The sequence below is a fragment of the Tamandua tetradactyla genome, chromosome 3 (assembly GCF_023851605.1).
Source record: "Tamandua tetradactyla isolate mTamTet1 chromosome 3, mTamTet1.pri, whole genome shotgun sequence".
In the NCBI taxonomy this organism is placed as follows: Eukaryota; Metazoa; Chordata; class Mammalia; order Pilosa; family Myrmecophagidae; genus Tamandua; species Tamandua tetradactyla.
The window spans coordinates 190678530-190700648 of NC_135329.1; the positions used below are offsets into that span (position 1 = coordinate 190678530).

The following is a 22119-nucleotide window of genomic DNA, read 5'->3' on the forward strand; positions in this document are numbered from 1 at the left end:
CTGTACCACCTTATACAAAGTAGGTGCTTATAGAATTTCATGGAATAAATGACTTTTTCAAGAAACTTTTCCCAACTTACTATTAGAAAAGTTTTGAATAATCTATAAGTTTGAGTAGAATGTCTAATTTGTCTTAGGCTAAAATATTACCATAAAGTGGTACAAGTCTGATGATCATAACTTTTCAAGTGTCAACATCTAATGAACTGGAAAGTTTCCGGGAAAGATTTGCTCAGAATGTTATCATTTCCATGATATACTTTAAAAGCATTATGTTTATTTTTTTAAGCAAAGAACTGAAATTTGGATGATGAATACTTTAATATCATTAAACATTTCCAGCTAGATAGATACAATAGGTTCAAAATAGACCTGATTTTAAATTTATTCATAACATCAATAGTTACTGGCAGTTTTGCTTCAACAAGCTACATAGTTGCTACTAGTCTGAAACTTCAAAAAAAGGTTTGAAACCCTAAGGCAACAAGTAAGACTTCACAGCAATCTTAGAAGGATAAGCAAAGATGCCCAAAGCCAGGTTTTTCATTGAGCTAATAAGTTGCTTAGAAGCTTTGGGTAAGGGATGCTATCCTTAACTTCAGAGTGGAAAAATAATTTTAACATGCAGGATAAATTCTTTTTATTATCATCAGTTTCTGTTATAAATATGCCTTCTTTAAACTTAAACCATAAAAGAAAACCTAAAACTTTAGAGTTTGCTAATTCCTTGTCAATAGCATCCACATGCCAAAAATGCATTTATGTACTATCTTAACAATTTCTTTGCTTCTTAATACTTGAAAAATAGATGATAATTTAGATTAAACACCTGCAATTAATCTTCAAGTCCATGACACAATCCTGTATTTGAACAAACACTAAGGTTCTTTCTTAGTAGCTGATAGCCTAAGATTTTTTAAGCATAGTCTTCCCTAAAGAAGCAGAAGTTGGTTTATGGAAATTTTCTTGGCATCCAAACGTTACCAAAGTACTGTGGTTCACTGGGTAACTTCTAAGTGGCAATACATTACGATTCTCTCTAGGAATCTTAACCTTTAACATAAAGATCTGAAACATACTTCTAGAGGTACAGGTGATGCGTCCACTGCCTTCTCCCAGACAAGTACAATCCACCATCATCCAGCCTTGATAGGGCTTTTCCCAGGTTTCTCCAACCACATAGGATGTCCCCGCAGCGTGATCAAAACATTTCTCAGCTGTTTGAAAATTTGAAGGAAAAACAGGAAGGAAAGCGGTTATTTTGAATTACACAATCTGTAATCTAAAGTGTAGTATGTAAACATAAATGGAGTCACATTTTTTTAAGTGGCACTGTTTAAAAAGAAAGGCACACCCTGTAACTAAGAAACCAAAATGAAAGAAAGCTCAAACTGAGTTGGCAGGCAGAAATTCTGTTCTCCTAATAAGTACATGGACTGCATATTTTCAGCTAGTCCCAAACTTCATACCAGCATTTTAAGTGAAAAGAATCTATTATGTATGTATCCAGACTGTGGGAAGAGTGACTATGCAAAATTCCAATCTTAATTATGAATGACCATTGCCTTAAATGACAAGAAAGTTATTTAAACTCTGGATTTCTGTAAAAAAAAAAAAAAAAAAGCAATAAGAAAAAACCCCTCTGAATTACAGAACAATGCATAAGTAGAGTAAAAATTTATAGCTTGACACCCTGGGACTTGCACCCATAAGATTCAACTGAGGATTGAAGTCAAAAGAAGCACAAAAATTTTTATTTTGAAAAGATATTGCCAGGTATGACAAAACACATCATTTTGTGTTTAAGTGTAGTGCGTTCTAATAAGTAAATACATCTAAAGTGCCGTTTTTTCTTTTGAATAATTTTTATCTTGATCAAAGAGGAACCTGAGATCAGACATTATAAGAAATGACCTCTTCCTAAATCTTTTATCTCTACCTTACACTTTTGAAACAAAACTAATATTCCATATATGGTTAGTATTTTTTAAACCAATGCCTTTAAGAAAAATATGCATTACATAACATTCCACTATTTGAAATGAAATTCCCATTTCGTTATTTTTTTTATTGAAATTCAGATCTCTTGTCCACTTACACGTGATTTGGGTTCAACAAAATATTGCAACTCTGCACTCCCACTCCCCATTGATCCCTAAGAAGTCACACACCTATGGGCTTGCAGGTCCACTCTCCTTTCCCATTACCAAGGCACACACACTCTAACATGTAACCTCCCGTCTCATGTGGTCTCCTCCAGGTGTCGCCAATTTTGTAGGACTGACCCCCTTCATGACAGCGGTCTGTTCAAGATAAAAAGCAAATGTTAGAAAAGGGTGGGGCAGAGAATATTGAAAAAGAAGAGAAAAGCACCATGTTCCATCCATGGGGCCCTAGGGTTAGCCAAAGTAAAGACACAGAGAACCATTTTCCCATCAGAGACAAGGGGTAACGTTAACTGTCCTGGTTGCTTTGGATCAATCCCATTAAATGTCTTGCTCAACCCCAATAGGAAACCACAGAGAAATCTGAATGACATAGAAGGGTCCATAACTCCTTCTTCCCCAGAGAGAGCTCTGGGAATTGGGTTCTAAAGCAGAGCAGAAAGGCTGGGAAGCATCGCTGACACACGTACACAGCTGGTTGACCCTGAGACTAGTCCAATAAAATGGCCACATTGGGCATGCCACTACAGCTTTCAAGAATGTGCAAACTTATATTTTACCCTAGGATAGGAATGTCCTTTTTGTGGAAAGCAAGTAGACATATATGTGGAAATTCTGGGACTTTTTCAGGGCAGTTTAACATAATAGCCCATCCAGAGATTGAACTGTCCACTAGATTATAAACACTATGTATCACTGAGTCTAGAGATTTACCAATAAACTTGGATAAATGCTAGCATTAAGTATGGAGAGAACCAATCAGGCCTATTCATAAGTGACTGACTTGTTCTTTTGGGCAGAAGCCTTTAAAGTGACTTGTCTTTGAAGGATGGAGTAAAATAAATATATATGCTACTTTAATAGAATCTATTAGTAATCAGGTGAATCATGCTAGAAAGAATGACTTAAGTAAACTAGAATTGATGAGCATTAGCCCAGTCCCTAAAGCTCTGTGGAAACACTATTGGGCTATTCATTCCATATTTCCCTTGATCCTAAATCTAACCGATAAGAAACTGGACTAGTTTTTGTGAGCCAGAAAAGGTCTTTGCAGTGCAAAGAAGAAAACCAGGCTGCACAGTGGCTGATTTGCTCTTCCCAGTCACCACAGATAACCACATGATCAGTCTGGTTTGAAGATGCCCAGATCATTTAAAATGGGCAACTCTTCTAAGCATTCTTACTGGAATGGTACCCAAGAGCTTCTCTTGAATACACTGTGTCCACACGCTTATAGATCCACACCAATTAAATGCTGATTCTACTTGTGCGCAAGTCCTTCTTCCAGTGGCACTGATTCCAGTGCCATGTCCACACAGAGGACCTGGTCACCAGCGGTAGATGCTGAAGTTAAGGACATCCAGCCAGAGAGCAGAAAGTGAAAGCGAGGACAACAGAGGAATTCCTAGTCATGATATTTTTGTGTCACTTTACAGAATGTCTTTCTTACTTGCGATGGTACAGCTTATTCTCCGTCGCCCAGCCCCGATGCAGGTACAATCCCAGATCATCGAGTCTTTAGGGCGCTCGTAAGTGTCACCCACCCGGTAAGTGTTCCCGGTGTATTTGTCAAAGCAAGTCTCTTCAGCTGAGGGGAGAAGGAAAGCCCATGTGAGCCTCACATATATAAAAGTATTTATAATCCACTAATTCCATTCATAAGAAACCTCACTTTTCCATTCTACCAGATAGGATGGTACAGTTGTTAAAAAATAGAAGCAGGAGATCTAAATTTTATCCTGGTTCTCACACAGCCTCTGTTTTTGACCTTGGGCAAGTTCTCAAATTTTCTGGAAGTCAATTTCTATTGTAAAGAATTCTCAGGCCCTTAGGAGAAAAGCCATGTAAAGTACTAAGTTATGATGGCCTGATAGTGAACGTTTCTCTGATTTGGGAAATCAGATAAAAGGCCCCATAAAAAGTCAACTGTGGGCAGAGGCCACAGTGGCTTAGCAGGGAAAATTCTCATCCGCCATGCTGGAGATCCTGGCGCCTGCTCATGCAAAAATGAAGCTTCACCTCCCACAAGACACTGATATTTTCTGTTAATCTCACTATTTACGTTTTAACTTTATCAGTGCTTCTCTGTAGTTAGAATTCACACACACAAAAAGTATCATAAAGAATGAGGACTGTAAAGTGGTTAGTGGTTTTGTGTTGAACTACAGTGATAAATCACTTTGAAATATAGGGGCCACAGTGTTTTCTGGCCCATAATCTTAAGGTTCTAGATTTGGCGTTACTTTCTAACGAATAAAAATTTCATAGGCAATTTCTTTTGAGGGAGAGGTCACATGCAAATTTCTATTTTCTCATCAAAACTTTGGAAGAGTAAAACAAAAAGAAGACTCTGGGAACCAGATTGGGGTAAATTTCATTTGTCCGTTTGTTTAAAAGGTAAAAGTAGTATTTAGAAAATGAAGATAAACACTTATCAAATGTTTATGACAATGAAATGACAGATAACTCTATTAGAAAAATGGTACATATGTATATATACATATTTACTTACAAATGCTAAGTTTAATTAACAAGCACTACTTCTCCATGTATTAAAGAAATGCACTCCCCAGTCTCCAGCACTTACGTTCAGGTTTACTCTCACAGTTAAAACCTCGGCTCCCTCCATAACATGTACAAACCAAGGCATTGCCCAAGTAGGTGCGCTCCCACTGTTGGTTTATCTGATAGTGTTTCCCATTGTCATAACAACCAGCTGTAAAAAAAAAAAATTGAAGGAAAAAGTTAAGTTTCCGTCCTCCGTTTTCTCCCAAATTATGGAATTTTCTTACACAACTAAGTTGATGAGTCTGGGCAGCGAACATAGGAAAATAAGTTTTGTAAGAACACCAGGAGGGTTCGAAGCGATATTATACTGAAATACAGATTTAGAAACTAGCTATTCAGAGTTAATCACAGTTTCTACCAGTGGATATTTAGGTATGGCTTTTTTTTTTTTTTTAACTTCACTAAATGTTATACAATGATGTCATTTCCACGTGGCCAGGGTCTGCATGAGAGCTGTGGAAAAGCATTAAAAGCAGAAAATTGGAATACATTTTTAAACAGGCCAGGATCTTTAAGGGTCTTTTGGAGTAACAAGTGAAGAGGGGCAACTTTTAAGCAGTTTCCTTTAGCAAGGCAAAGGGAGGGCGTGTCTTTGAAAAACTAGAAGAGGACTTCCAATTTCTGCGCTTGGTGAAATGTCCCGAGAGGGCCCACAGCAATCTAAAGTAGTTACATCTCTTTCAAGTTACTTAGGAACCTATATAGCCGTTTCTACCCTCTTCTCACCCCCATTTTGAAAATATGTAACCAATTATTTAGTGACAAGGAAAATAGGTGAGGAACAGGAAGGAACACACTGAGCCCAAATTTAAAAATTTAAAATCACATGTAATTTTTTCTCTTGAAAAGACAAGTTTTGATTATTTCACAGAAGGACGGATCTGCACGTGTGAAGTCTGAGCACCGCGGGACATCAGGCGGCTCCCGTCTCCGGGCACCGACTTATCTCAGGCCCCTAGAACCAGCTTGCTCAAATTCCCTCACTTAAGGAAGCGCCTTTTGTGTCCACAGCTGGTTTCTCTCACCGAGGCGCGCACACGCTCACACACTGCGCGCGCCCACAAAACTTCAGCCACAACTCTGGTTGCCTTTACGGTCCCATCCCTGGGATACCTTGTTGCAGTCCCCGCTCGGTACTCACGCTTGCTTTGGCTGACAGTCACTGGGGTCTGGGGCTGAACGATTTGCTGAGACTGCCTCTTGCTCTTCGAGGCTTGGGAGGAAGGCACCACTGGCCCCAGGCACAGGACGGCCAGCAGCAGCAGCCCGGGGCCCGGACCCCCGAGCATCTTGAGTCTTAGGAGGGAGAGACGACCTCAGGAGGCAAGTTGTCACCAAGTTTGGAACCCTCTGCAACCTGCGGGAAAGGTCGCTTCCAGTGCCTCCCCGGGGATTATCGCCTCCAGGAGAGCAGAGGTCGGAGGATGGGGAAGGGGGGTCGGGTAGGGGGACAGAAGGGGAAGAGGACGAGAGAAGTGGTGGCTGCCGGTCCCCTCTGTCCGGCTCGCGCCGGGGGCTTCCCTCACCTCCCCCTGCACAGCACAGCCGGCGCGGGCGGCCGAGCCCGGAGAGCAGGGGTTTATATGGGACCGTCCCCTCCCGCCCCCCGGGAGGCCCCAGGCACCCAGGAGGAGGGACCCGCTGCGACCCCCACCCACCGCAGCCGCCGACCGCGCGCCGATTGGCCGGGGCTCCGGGTGACGTCAGGGGGACTGTGGGTTCGCGGCGAACAAAAGAGATGCTGAGCGCCCGCCAGGAGTGAGCAAGAGAACTTTTTTTCGGTTTCCTCTGCGGTCGACAAACTTTTTTTGGAAGGGGGATGGGGAAGCGGCTGTAAAGGGGATAGACCGGGAGGAAAGGGCGGGGCTGGAGTTGTGTGCAGCGAAGGGGTTGCACGTCTTCTCTCCGCCCCCACCTCTTTTTTGGGGGGGGGGGATGTTTGAGGACATTGCGTCACCTCTGGAAAAAAAAATCTCTGCTCACTTGAGTGTATTTTGGGGGAGGAAAAACCATAAAGTAGCCTCCACCTTGCAGCTGTAGAAATCCAGACTTTGCAGTCCCAGGGTGGGGCTGACTTTTCTCCCGCTCCCTTTCTTTGGTCTAATGTACACTGACTTGGGACCCACTGTCTCTCCCTTGAAATTTCCTTTTCAGACTTTTCCCACTTCTAAACGCCGTCCCTGCCAGTCTCTGAGAGAGTGCTAGCTGGGGATGGGGGAACCCCGGGAAGAGAGATCCTTTAATGATCTTACTACCCTAAGTACCAGGAGTTCTGCGGGGCGCTCTGCGAATCTGTGGGAAATTCAGAGAATGAGTTTTCTTTTGAAAGGACAAAGTAGCTGTTTGCTTTCTTAAGTATGCAGGAAAAGTCTCTTGACAAATCGGGACGGGATGCCCATTTCCACAGAAAGTGAAATCAGTTTAGCGGACGACCTGCAAACGGTGCTGGAATTGCACCGTCTATGGAGAAAGACCTCTGTGCCTTTAACATGCTCACCGCACCCGATAAAAAGCAGAGTTCTTGTTTGAAAAACTTAAAAGCAGAGAAAAGAATATTTACAGCCCAGGCTTCCTACAGTTTGTTCCTTGCGTTTACTCGACGTTTTCTTTTTGCGGACATCAGGGTTCCACCCCACCCCCCAATTCTCTCGCCCTCCTCTGTTAGATTTTTTTATATTTCAGTTATTATTAACTCCAAAAACTTGGGAAGTTCCTATTAAATATTCTCCTGTCTTCCTCTCTAAACTCAAAGGGAGGAAAGGGATCTGAGAAGTATCTAGCATTTAGCAACTCATTGCATAAATCATTTTTTCAGACAAAAGCAAGTCAAATTTGATTCTAAAGATCTTTTAAAGATCAAAAGGAGGAGTAACTCTCAGCAGCTCCTGAGAGACTCACACTTAAATTTTTGCTTTCTAGCTATATATGGAGGGCAGATATCCCATTTGTTTTGATAACATATGAAAGTTACTAGCAAAGTATGTTTATCTCTGCCAGGTATATGTTTTCTCCCAAAGCTCTAGTTTCAGTAACTGCTGGGGGGTGGGGGGAGATTTGAATTCTATAGTCTGTAAAATGCCCAACACAGCAAAGGCACAAAATGAACATTTGTTTTTATTGGTGTAAGGAATTAAAGAAAACACACCACAGCAAATGTCAGTTTGCTACAGACAGTGTAAAATAGTTTCTTGAGGGATCTCTGCCACCAGCATTTCAAGTTGAGGCTGTTGTGGATTTCCCAAAATTTAGAATCCCATCTGGGTTCAAAGTTTTTGTTGTTGTTGTTTTGTTTTCTAAATTCTCATCATCACTTGACAAAATAGTTTTCTCTTTCAAACGTAAAAAGACTCCTTGTAAAATTCTTAGCGAATTTCCAGGAAGATGAGTGTTCCTTCCAGAGGAGAACATACCTGGAAATCAGGGAGTAAACAAGATAAAGCCAAAGCTAAAGCCTTCTTAAAACACATAGATTTGGGGAAAAGGAATTTAGTGGTTAGAAAAATATTCTGTCCACACAAACCATGACAGTTTGAGACATATTATTGTACTCAAAATACATTAGAATATATATGTATATATGAGAGAATGGGGGCTGCTTCATACTTCAGAAGGAACTTTTATATTTCGATTCCACTGAAGTATAATTTGCTTAAAGATGTGGAATATCTGTAATGTCTCACAAGTAAAAACATAAAAATATTTAACTGCACTTTATGGGAATGTTTGAGGATTTACCCTTTTACTAGAATGGTTAGAAAAAAAGGCCTTTAGAGATGGAGACATTTTCTTCGTTAAGATAGGGCTTGCTACAGTATTCTTTCATTATCAACAGCCTTTGTAACCATGTAAGTCTATTATCTCTAACAAGAGAGATAATTAAATCTTTAAGACCATACTAACTCTGTTCTAACTCAACAACCTAGTGTCCAAGATTTCCTCAGACTCCCTTGGAAACTCTGCAGACTACTTTGATTGAGTGTATTCTTCCTTAGTAAACGGTTTCTTTCTGCTCATAGGAAATACCCTTGGGTTGTTTTATCTTATCCAAAAAACCATACACATCTGTAGAGACCAAAGCAGATTCCCAGTTGGCTGGGGCCAGGAGTGAAAACAGGGATCAACTCTAAATGGGCACAAGGAATCTTTCTGGGGTGATGGGAATAAACCTGCTGAAACTAGATGGCAGTGATGGCTGCAAACTCAGTAAAGCTACTACAAATCTTTGAGATGTATACTTTAAAAGGGTGAATCTTATGATATAAATTTTACCACAATAAAGTTGTTGTTTAAAGGTTGATTTAAAAGGTAGTATTTCTTTATTCTTTTTTGCTTTTACCAGGTTGGTAAATTTTTGTTTCCCAAACATCAATAGCAGTAGACAGGGAGTCCTTATGTCTTCATTTATCCAAGAGGAAGTTTGCGTTTAATACTCTAATGAGTTCTTTCTTCTACACCAGCAATTCTTTACGAAGTTCAGTATTTGTGTAAGGGCATGTGTGTAGTAGAGATGAACAAATCTTCATTTAGGACAGTGCCTTGTTTCTCCTGGGAATTGGCATGGCAATAGGATTTTCCTAGAGCTTAAGATGACTTAATTTTTTGGCAACAGAAAGAAGTATATACATTTATAAGGAGTGTTATTTGGGATGTTTTGTTGTTTGAGAAGGTAAATGAGGAACACAAATAATTATGGAAATCTGAATTGAACTGACTTCTTTTAAGTTGAAGATTATGGTTAATAATACAAAGAATTTATCATATCCAACCAATTAGAAAGGATTGAAATGAAAACCATTTAAGAGACAGGCTTTAAAGGACATTTTTCCCCAAATGGAAAAATGGTTCCATTTAAGACTATTCAGCACACTAGACATGTACTCTTTGTAGCCAAATCCCTTGCCCACTGAAAAAGTATCTTATCCTTGATAAGATATAACTTCTTGACTTCATGGGTTACATTTAAATGAAGATGGGCTCTGTTTTTCCCAAAAACCTTTGACTTTTATCCTTCTCAATCTCTTTCAATCCTGTTAGAGGGGAGACCATGGACTGAGTGACCTCTGGAACGTTCTTACAGCCTGCAATATCCTATGTATTTTACGGCCTTTACCTTCAGTAGGTTGGTTTGATGGAGATGAATTACAGTAGTAGATTTTGCGTCTTGTCTTGATGTTATTTTTGGGGGCGAGGGTGGCTGAAATCCTTCCAATTTCCTTCCCTTGAAACTGGCCAACCTTGCAAAACCGGTGCTCCTTAAGCACAGGTGTGAGAAGGAAGAAAAAACTGCCCTGTGGGCAGCCCTTAAAGGTAGAATATCTGAGCAGTTTGTCTAGCATTGACAGGAAACTGCAACCAAGGAGAAAATAACTGATAAGAGCTTTAAATTATGTGCCGAAAGCTAGCCAGGTTTCACTTAATAAGCATTTTGTTTATATTTTAAGTTCCTTTCTTTTTAATCAGCACTTTTAAAAGCCTTAATCTTGGCCCTCAGCTTCTTAACAGGAATACTCTTTTCTCAATAGGGTGATGCAGCTCCCAAAAGACTGCAAGGGAGTCTAAATCATGCAGTAAAATGAACAACCTACTGTGTAACTGGAGCACTTATCCAAAACTGTGTTAAAAAACATTTCAGCTTTTCAAGACCAGTGGCAGGCAGTTTCTTGGGGTAAAAAAAATGTATTTCTGTGTGTTGATCCTTTTCCAATTTTGCTCTATTTTATGTTGGCAGCATTAAAAGTTGTTTGAAAGGTTAACATTTCTTCCACAATTTTAAAAGATTTTCAATATTTAATTATTTTTTATCTTTCTTACATTCACATACTTTAAGCATATAATAGCTCATATGTAGCTCATCCTGAAGGTTGAGTCTCATATCTTCAACCAACCATAAAGCATTATTCCTTAAATAAACTTTTAGGCTGACAAAAGACTTCTGTGATATAGATATCAAAAGGCACTCTTTCTGTATAATTAGTTCCTTAATTATAACAAATTAAGGACACATTCAACTGAATTATAAAAACAAAAGTATGAATGAAATTATACCTACATTTACAATAGACCACTTTTAAGGTAAGTTTGATATATCCTTTCACTAGCTATGAAAATTTTGCCAAAGCAATTATTATTTTCAATATGAGAAACTAAGGTGCTGCTTAAGTGCATGCACAAAATCATGAAGATTTCAGTTCTGGAGGAGAAATACATTTAAAAAGATAGATTTTATAAACATTTACACTAAGCCAGACCCCATACTAAGTGCATTATAGGGATTTTTTTCATCCAACCATTAATAGCCATTTGAGGTAAATACTAGAATCCTCTCAGTCTTATAGATAAGGATATGAGGATTAGAAAATAACTAGAGTGAAGTTTCCCAAATTACGGTCTTCTAGAATTTGTGGTATTGCTTTCTCCCAGTATGGCCAAAGCAATTAACCAAAGGATTTGTGGGTTGACTTCTTCAATGTGAGGCTAATTCTTTCAAAAGTTGTCATGCAGAACTTGGCTAACGGATCTGCTGCCAGTTCTCACGTGTTGTACCTCAGTCCAATCTTTCATGAACCAATTTCTTTCAAACAACCTGTTTGTGGCATGAGGAACACATGTGAAGGGTTGTTTACTCTGATTCTCCACCAGATTGCAAGCTTGACAGGATCAAAGTATCTGTCTTGCTTACCCTGGGTGCCCAGCACTGGGTCCAATGCAATCTGCATAAGTGCTTAGCAAATGTGGAATGCACAAATGAAAGGAAAGGACTGATGATAAATGCCTTCAAATTCATATTTAGTGACTGTTTATCCAGCCAGGCCCAGAGCTAAGTGCTGTGTATATGTTATTTTCTCTTTAAAGCCACTGCCAGAGATAGATAGTAATCACCCCATTTTATTCTCTGAGGAACTGAGGCTAAGAGAATTTAAAGAAGATGTTTAAACCTATGCGGTGAGAGAGGGATGGTGCTGGAATTTAAACGAAAGTCTTCCAGACCACAAAATGTATGCTCTTAACCAAGGTATATATAGCTTCCCCCCAAAGAAGTTTTCTCCTATGTAAGTTCCCATAGAGACATTTGGAAAAATTCTCTGGCAGTTACTTTTTTCTGTTCCCTTCTCTGCCCATCACCGCCCTGCTCTGTGCTCTCAAGGCTGACCCCTCACCTCCATCACCTGGCTCCTTGCCAGCTGGGAAGCAGCAGGAACACGGGGAAGGGGTGCATGCCTCCCACTTCCTCCTGCATCAGGCTTCAGTGTGACATTCTGTTGGCAGCGGCCTCCCTCAAAATCATGCCCTCTCAGCGGGTGCAGTATTTCCCCCAAGGTGGGGGGAGGGACCAGAGAATCTTTCATATCACAGTTGTCTGTGGCCCTCCAAATCTCAATCCGTCCTAATAAAATCTTATTCCTCAGTTGTCAATTTCTCTTATTTGATGAAATTTAAATTAAATTAAAATTTTTTCCAGGGTGGGGGAGGTGAGGGCAATAATAATAATTAACAATTAAAAAGAAAAGGTGAAGAACACTGGTCTAGAACCACAGCTGTTTCCAGGTTGTTCTCCCCTGTGATTCCAACTCTCAATGGGCTCCTGCCACTCTGTGGTGATAAAACTTCCTATTGTCATTAGTCCTGGGAGCCCAAACACCCCCTTTCTATCCCTTGGCAGTGCCAACACCCTGTCACAGTGCCTCCACCGAGTCTTTCCATGGGAATTCTTTGAATTCTGTTTCCTGCTGAAACCTTGACGATGCAGCTTCCAACAAATCCTGATGATGACATGAATAGCTTTACATAAATTAAGGTTTTAAGTCTTCATTGCAGCAGAATCAATTTAGGGCACGCTCATTCTTTTCCAAACTTAGTTTTATATTATATAACATCCTGCAGTGCCTTCTGTATTTCCCGTGCTTGGAATGGTCTTAATTTTTTTTTCTCTCTGCTCAACAGGTGCCCTATAACACTGTATTTTACCCAGAGTAAAATGCTACGACGAGAGAATCTAATGACCTAGTGATCATAAAGTGGTGGTGAAAAGAAACTGGAATTTATTTATAAGTACATAATACTTGTCCTAACTCCCTTGGAAATGATTCGATTTATCCACCACGTAATTTAGTTCATGCAAAGAAGCTGGGATCGTGAGCTCTACCATTCTGTAAACAGAGATATTTTTCTTTAAAAGTCCCTCATAAATCTACAAATGTCAGAATTAAAGATTTTGACACCATTTTCACATGTATTGATATGCAAGTTTTGCTTTTGAATTAATATTGGATACTGAAATAATTTAGCTGAGAACTTGTGAAGTCAATGAAAGCTTACTCAGGTCAGTTCTCTTTTAGGGTGCTATAAGTTCTTAGGTCTTACCAATATTTACTGTAGATAGATTCCTTACGCATATACTTTTAAAAACTTCTAGGACAGAATTGATGGGCCAGCAATCACATATCCCTGTCAGAGACTATCAAAAACCAGGAAATATCTGTTATAACTTTAATCTTAAAATGCAATATTTAGGAATACAACTGTTTCTGAAATATTTTGAAATTTCTCATAGTGTTCTGTAGGTTGTTAAAATGCTAATCTTTGAAAAATGAGATAATCCATTTATTTGGGGGGTTAAGTTGGAACTTGAAAGTAATTATTATGTTTGTGTTAGTTCTGTCTGAGCAGGAATTTCTTTATGATTCATCTTAGAGATATTTGAGAGTTTATCCTCTTTTTATAACAAAGTGGCCATGTTTTTGTCAGTTTACACAATGGTTTTGAAAAATTCCTGACAGCTTACCAACTTGCACATCAAGTTCATCGTCCCAATTACATTCTCCATCTAAGTTTTTTTTTAATTTTTTTATTGACAAATCTTCACACACATACAGTCCACACAGGGTGTACAATCAATGAGGCACAATATCATCACATAATTGTGTATTCATCACCATGATCATTTTTTAGAACATTTCTATCACTCCAGAGAAAGAAATAAAAAGACAAAAGAAAAAACTCATACATACCATACCCCTTACCCTTTCCTTTCATACACTAGCATTTCCATCTACCCAATTTATTTTACTCCTTATCACCCTACTATTTATTTTTTACTCATTTTTTTTTTACTTATCTGTCCATACCCTAGATAAAAGGAACATCAGATACAAGGTTTTCACAATCACACAGTCACATTGTAAAAGTTGTGTCATTATACAATTATCTCAAGAATCAAGGTCACTGGAACACAGCTCAACAGTTTCAGGTACTTCCCTCCACACTCCAATTCACAATAAACTGAAAAGGAATATCTATATAATGCATAAAAAACAACCTCCAGGATAACCTCCCAACTCTGTTTGAGACCTCTCAGCCATTGAAACTTTATGTTGTCTCATTTCTCTTTTCCCCCTTTAGGCCAAGAAGGCTTTCTCAAACCCATGATGCTGGGTCCTGGCTCACTCTGGGATTTCTGTCCCATGTTGCCAAGGAGATTGACATCCCTGGGAATCATGTCCCACATAGAGGGGATGACAGTGAGTTCACCTGCCAAGTCCAACTAACTTTTGAGGCAAAACAATACGAATATTTGTAGACCTGTGTTAGAAACCCATTTCAGTGTAGAAGAGCAATGTAAAGTAAACATACTATAGGATTATAATTAGAACACCAAGTTTGGTCTGATTTGTTTTAACCTCTTTGAGGAACTGCATTTTTCATTTAGGCCCTCAGTGTATCAAAGGTATTTTCCTTTACCCATAAGTTTGTTTCTTTTAGTTGTCTGCTCTTTTTCAAGTTTGGTTTTCAATTATGGGTTAATTAAAATTCCATAGGTGAAGTTACAATTTAGACAACCCACTCAAATATTTCAGTAAATTGTGATTCTGGATGTTCTCAAATCACAGTAGATGACTTAGAGAGACTGATTAGAGAAATTAAAAATTAAACAACATGGACATACTGTTTTCTCTAAAATGTTCCCTTCAGATTTTTTTTTAATTTCACAGTTTTGCTGAGGTCTTATTGACATATAATATGCTGCATATACTTAAAGTATATAGTTGAGTAGGTGTTGTCTTCTCTGTACACCTGTGAAATAATCACCACAATCAAAATAGTGAACATATCCCTCACCCAAAAGTTTCCTTGCTCCCTTTGTAACCTGTCTCTCCTGCCTCATCCTTTCCCCGGCAACCACTGATTTGTTTTCTGGGATTTTCTAGAGTTTATATAAATGAAATCATACAATATGTATTTGTGTCTGACTTCTTTCACTTGGCATAATAATGTTGACACACATTTATGATGTTGCTTATATCACTAGCTCATTCTTTTTATTACTGCGTAGTTTTCATTTGAATAGATATACCACAATAGATTCATCCATTCGCATGTGGATGGATATTTGAGCAGTTCCCAGTCTGGGGTGATTACAAACAAAATTGCAATGATCATGCACGTAAAAGTCTTTGATTAGACATGTGATTTCTTTTTACTTGAGCAAATATCTAGGAATGGAATAGTTGGATTATACCATAGGTGCATTTTTTAACTTTTTACGAAAATGACAAACTTTTCCAAATGTTGTACTATTTTATATTCCCACCAGTAAGGTATGAAGATTATAGTTTCTTCTCGTCTTTACCAATACTTGGTACGGCCAATCTTTTTAATTCTAGTAGAAACTTCTCATTGTGTCTTTAATATGTGTTTCCCTAATGACTGGTGATGTTAAGAATCTTTTCTTGTGCTTATTTGCCATTTGCCTAGCTTCTTTAGAGAAGTAGCCATTCAAATCTTTTGCCCAATTTTAACTGAGAATTTTTCTCTTTATTGGGTTTTGAGAATTCTTTCTATATTTTGTTAATGAGTTGTTTACCAAATACACACTTTTCATATATTTTCTCCCAACTGGTAGCTTATCTTGAGAAAAAAAAAAAGGTGACTTTGAATTGCAACATTTTCCCTTTTAATTAAGTGCAATTTATCAATTTTTTCTTCTCTCAATTGATCTGTCTCTCAAGTATTACTGTCCTTTGATGCCCAATGTCTACTGTCTTGAAAACCATTGTTTCATTTATATTTTTTCTGGGTTTGTTTTCTTTATTGTTGGTTGTTTCAAATGAGATGATAAATTTGTTCCCTATTACTCCATTTTAGCTGGATCTGTGAGACCTCCTTCAATTTTCAGAAATTTTAAATATGCTAATCAATAGCTTGGAAAAATATCATCCTTCCTTAACACGCTATATCAAATACAATTTAGGGGTGGCGGGAGTGCCCTCTGCTTTTGCATGCAGATGAGGAAACGGAGGCTTAGCCATGGCACAAAGAAAACAGCTAAACAAGGCCCACCCACCTGTTTGGGACAGCTTGACCTGGAGGGTTGTTGCTACATATGGCATCCTAAGTACCAGAACTCTTCTGTGTATTGAAGGACATAATGCTTCTGATTTAGCTGCACACTGACACATGGGAGGGCTGTCCACATTGGAATGTGATCAAAACATCATTGTATGGCAGAATGAATGGTCAGGAAAACAAAACAGCTCTAAACAAGCCAGGGCATATGGGCCTTCCCCAAGTGCTGGTTGGTTACATGGAACACACCTTTAGCTGTATTTCTCCTGCAACTGCACAGGTAGATGTATTCTAGGATACTTCCTACCAGGGAACATTCATAAAGTTTTACCTAGTGCAACATAGAATTTCCCAGCTTTGTAAGATCACTTTGGTCTAAGAGTAAGACACTCCTTAGCTTGATGGGGATGGTGCTCAATGTTTTCTTCCCTACTACTGGAGCATTAGATGCATTAACATAACTAACAGCTTTACCTAATTTCCCTGCTCATGTTCTTAAAGATACCAAACATAGTTTAAGTCTTTTAAATGGAGAAACTGAAAAAATGAGAAAGTGTTTATTTGTTTATCTTGTTGCTGTTTATAGTGTAGTTGTAGCTTTAACTTTGTCAACAATTATGCACATTCCTGAATGTACTCTCAGCTCTGTGCCTTCATTACCTTTCCCCAAGGTTAACTTCACAGGACACTGTCCCAATGGGACAAACATTAAGAAACAGTTAACTTTGTTAACAATCATGTGCATGCACTCGCTTGGTTCCATGCCTTCTTTGTCTATGCCCACTACAAACCTCACTTCCCCTCTGGTCAGGGTGGACCATTATGGTAAGGAATTGCTGTGTCTTCCTGCCACTGAGGATGAGAAACCCATGTAAGCCTCCAAAAAATGTTCCATCTTACTCATCAAAAAAAAATACATATATATATAAATATATATAAATTTGGTGTTACATTATGTATTTTTAGAAAGTCTCTCTTTTGGCTCTTTCATTTTGTGCTTGCAAAAAGTGCTACTTTTGACAGATTTTGCACATTTTTTTACTATTTGTTTAATATATCCTTTTAACTTACAAGGTATTGTATCCTTTTCTGCCAGTGTGCTCTTTGAAAACTAATTTCATGTCTCCTAGAACATGCTGTCAAAGACTGATATTAGAGAAGAATTTAAGCTCAAACTCAAAGAGGAAAAGTCAACCACAGGAAATAAATCTTCTCTAGGTGTTGAATTAAATGGTTATTAAGTTATTTGGTAGATAATTATGGGATCTATTATTTAGTATAATTAGCATGTAAATAAGAGGATATAAATTGTGTTTTGTGTTCCTTTGTGTGTGAAGCTGTTAATGATGGTGATTGTTATCTCTGTGTGCCAGGTGAGAAAACCAACTAGAAGATGATAATTACTAGTGGCAATAATAATAATAATTATAGGCTTTCTCTGATTATTCTGGTCCAAACTGATATTTTTTCTTCTCCTCATTGCAATAACTCCTATACTCTTTTCCACATGGACTGGGAATATTATTATAGCCCATTTAAAAAGAATGTATATTGCCTCTTTTCTCCACAATAGCATGGTATACTCTTTGATGGCTGGCACTGCCATCAAAGGCACTTCTACTAGGAAGCCTCTTCTATTTCTATCATTTGAAATTCTTTACAGACTATGGTGGAGAGTGCTAGTTGTTTACTCTGATCCATTACTTTTCTTCCACAATTCGTCACATTTTGCACAGCTAGATTATATGATACAGCTTTCCTTACAGATAGGTGTCAGAATGGAAACAGTTCTCACCAATGGAAGTGGGAAGAAATGACATGTCCCAGTTCTGGGTCCAGGACTTAATTCACTGGACATGCCTCCTCCAGATTCTTTTCTTCCTTTTTAATGCTGAAATGCCAAGACATCCTATACCCAGCTTTTACCATGCAGATGATGGCAAAGCCTTGGAAAAGGCTTGGAATCCAGGTCACCATGAAGAGGACAGCTTCATCACTGATCTAGATCATTCACAATGGGATGGTTGAATGAGAAAGAAGCGTTTTCCTTCATTCTTTACGTCTCTGTGTTATTGAGTTTCTTTGTAATACCAGCCTGGCTTTCACATTAACAAACATGCTGGACCTGCCACTGCCTTGCTTGGGCTCCCAGTTTTTGAGCTACCCTGTTCTGGGTGATGGCATGTGCTTTGTTTACCCTTGTCACTGTGCTGTTTGCAATATTATATCAGATTTTTCTCTCTTTTCCTGGCCTCCCATATGTATACTCAGAATTTTAGCTTCTATGCTAAAATTCCCAGATAATTCATTGTTTATTTATAAATGATAAATTCAGGTCACTCATCAAATATTTTTGAGCACCTGCTAAGAGCAATGAGAGTATTTAGGCTAAGAACAGTGTTAGCAATGAATTCAGATAAATGCACAGACCTCTAAAGGCAATGACGTAACATGCCCAAAGACATACTGCCAGTTAGCTAAAGGACTGGAATGGCAGATTTGCAGATTTTTTGGTGCCAAGCAATATGAATAAGAAATAAAGACACGTTAGATGTAATTCTTACTCTTACAGAGCATAAAATTTGGTAGTGAATTGGCAAAAATGAAAATTTCATTTTACCCACTATTGGTAAGTATATTCATTGGGAAAAAGGTATACACATGCACAGATTTTAAGAGTGTTAATTGGTGCAATCACTTCAAACAGAATTTTGAAAACATCTAAGAACACTTAAAATGTACATGCTTAAAACATGGTCAGCCAAACACATGCATTTTTCTTTACACCTTCCTAAAACCCTATTAATGTGATCATTTAGAGATAAAAAATGGTTAAAAAAAATGCACAAAAACAATGAGAATACAAAAGAAGAAGACAGCATATAAGAGATGTCAACAAAATTTTTGAAGATGGGAAGCAAATGGACAAATGATATGAGAATCAATGAATGCAAGGCAATAAGAAGCAAGCTGATTTACATTCAAGGAACCTTGAAAAGTTCAATAGTTGGGGCACCAGGTACCTCTGAAGATGGGGGAGAAAGGTGGGGCTGAGGAGTATTCGAAAGTCTTAATGTAGGAAGTAATCTCTAATTCTGTCCAGCCAAGAACTGACCTTTTACCCTCCCTCAGGTAAAGTCCAGGAATTTGTTGTCTGAATAAATTGAACCAGAAAGACTGCAATGCAGTGGCAGGGAGTATAGTAGAGGTGAAACAGTGTACTGAAAGCAGGAAGATTAAGTGAAAATCTCCATGTTTACTCCCCATGTGGCAGGTTGGACATAAGGGGTCTCTAAAAAGATTGATATATAGAAAGTGATATTTGGGAGTCCTGCAATAAAATAGCTGGATCTCAACCCAATCCCCTTACAGGGACTTCAGTCAGTCAACAAACTCCATTCAAATGCATGGTTTTCAATCAGATTTTAGTGCCTTGATTCTAAATGGGAATGAATAGCCAAAGGCCACCAAACATTTGAGGAAAGCCTCTAGCATGAAAGATCCAAATGAGTTTATAGGAGAAAAATATTGGAATAAAAGACAATGTAAATAGAAGAAAATAGAAAGGAATACAAAAACAAATTAAATTCTGAAACTCAATGGCACTATCATCACTTAAGGCAGAAACCAGTACATCCATAAAAAGGAATACTGATCTATACACAAAGAACAAGAAAGAACTCTCAGAAATTAAAGTAGAGAAAAACTCTGAAAACTATTTTACTAAAATTTAAGATAGGATTGGGCAGATGAGGAAATTGGGAAGGGTGTGTAGGGATTGGGTAGGTCCTGGTGGAAAGAAAGATGGGGCGGGAATCAGGCAAGAACAGCTGTTTTTCATTATAAACCTCTAGTATTCTTTTGATAAAGAATAAAGTAAAATGATAAAATAGCAAACTAATAAGGAAAACTATCAAGACACTCTATTTAAACTGAATGTACTTAATTATTCTTTACTGGAGATGGATTTTGGAGTTTTGACCTATTTCAGTAATTTTGCAAGTTGGAAGGGCAATGCAAGAATTTCCCAGGACAAGTAAAGATAGATTCCTGGCCCAGACCCCACAAACATTCTTTGGAAAATAAGAATAATTGCAGCTCCTTGGGAAGGAAAGAAAAGTCTTGTTTCTATGCCCCAGATAACTGATGTGTTCTGGACAAGGGGAATTTGAGCAAAGAGATTTTAGACCCTAAGTCAGAAATCAGAAGGGAAGGCTCATGATTATTTCCAGAATGTGCTGATATCCTAATGAATATTTTTAAAAAATCCTCTTAACAGATATATTACATTAATAAAGTCAACTCATCATTAAAACCAAAGTCACATGCCTTTTGATACAACCATTACAAATTCCTCTGTGTTTTTTTTTTCAAGATCCCTAACATAAATCAGGGGTAGCAAACCCAAGAGCCAAAATCCAGCCCATCATTTGTTTTTGTGCAGATTGCAAACTAAGACTTGGTTTTACATTTTTAACTGGTTGAAGAAAAAAACTTAAAGAAGAGAATATCACATGACATGAGAAAATTATATGAAATTCAAATTTTATTCCCTTAAATGAAGTTTTATTGGAACCCAGGCATGCCCATTCATTTACATATCGCCTGTGGTTGCTTTCTCAGCACAATGGCAGAATTGAGGAGTTGGGACAATACTGCATGGCTGACAGTATTTACTATCTGGCTATTAAAGAAAAGGTTGGCTGATTCCTGGTCTAATGAAATGAGTAAAGTGTCCTTCTAGACTCTTATGATCTTTTCTTTTTCAGTTGTCTTGACCACAACAAACTCAACAGCAATATTTTTGTCTTTCCTAACTCATTCAAATCAGTTTTCATAGAAAATGTGCTCTTTTCAGACTATTTCCAAGGTTTACAGAATATTTAACTAAATTACATGATAATAAAAAATACAACTGAAATAAGCAATGACACCTTGTAACTGATGGGAGCAGAGGAGCATTGGCGTGTTAGGAGGCACCAAGGACTCTGGTTTTTTGTGGTGAGTGGATTGGGTAGAAGTTAAGAGATTTTCCAGTGTAATTGTAGTCAGGTTGTTTCTGGTGTTTTTTTTTCCTTCTGCTTGTAATATTTGCTTTATTCAGCTGGGTTACATATACATCTGAATTCAAATTCACCTAGTATATAAAAATGCTAATTAAAATACCATTATTTTCATTCATTCATTTCTTTTGAAATAATTGTATTTAAATTCATCATATGCATATCTGACTTTAGTGTATGGGTTATATAAATACAACTTCTTGAGTCATCTAAAAATTTTTTTAAGCATGCAATGGCCATTTTCTTCTAAGTTAAGGTACAATACTTCTTGCCTATGTCTGTGATGGGGACACCAGAAATTAGGATGGATTATTTTTCCATTCATTCCATCAGTGTATATTTGGCATTTCTATAATGTAACCACTTAATGTATTGATTCCTAAATACTTTTCCAAATATTTATTGGCTATGACTTGGAATCACGAGGTCTTATCCCTCCCCAAGAAATATTTGCTAAATCTATACATTTTCTGGCTCTTATTTTTATTGAATTCAAGAGGGATTCCACCAATGCCTCCATAAAAAGCAATGAGTCTTATTTGAAATCAGTTTTTCCTCAAATAGTATTTTGTCGTTTAAAATAAAATAATTGAGAATGCACTCTGCATTGTGAGACAGCTGTAAGTATTTAAAAATAGAGTGTCTGCTTTATATATTTTTTAATAATTTTGTTTTAAATAATTTTGGGGAAAAAATCTTTGGCTTACATTTGGACATACGTAGTAATGTCATAGCTATCATGTAATTTAAAATGTTGAAAAGTGATATTTCAAAAGATAAAGGGTACAAAGAGAGAACATAGCAGAAAGTTCAGATGTTTGGTTTTGTCACCCCAAGTGAAGCATAAACTCCCTAAGGACAGGAAGAATCATTATTTTCTTTTGTATCCTTCTCCCAAGTGTTCAGCAGTAAGTTGAGCACATAAGAAATGTTCAATCAACACCTCTTGAGATGTTAGTTGATGAAGTACTCTATAAGCA

At 37.9% G+C, this 22119-nt stretch overlaps 1 protein-coding gene across 12 annotated transcripts in view; it reads right to left on the reverse strand.

Annotated features, from left to right (window-relative positions):
• FN1 (fibronectin 1) overlaps positions 1-6309 on the reverse strand; it is a 64668-nt gene extending 58359 nt beyond the window's left edge. For all 12 annotated transcript variants that reach the window (XM_077155052.1, XM_077155049.1, XM_077155048.1 and 9 more), the window contains exons 1-5: positions 5875-6309; positions 4753-4881; positions 3616-3753; positions 2172-2303; positions 1080-1217 (exon numbers count right to left, since the gene is read on the reverse strand). In XM_077155052.1, the coding sequence (XP_077011167.1) occupies positions 1080-1217; positions 2172-2303; positions 3616-3753; positions 4753-4881; positions 5875-6022 (685 nt within the window). In that variant the 5' untranslated portion in view covers positions 6023-6309. The remainder of the gene's footprint in view (positions 1-1079; positions 1218-2171; positions 2304-3615; positions 3754-4752; positions 4882-5874) is intronic.
• Positions 6310-22119: the final 15810 nt, after the last annotated feature.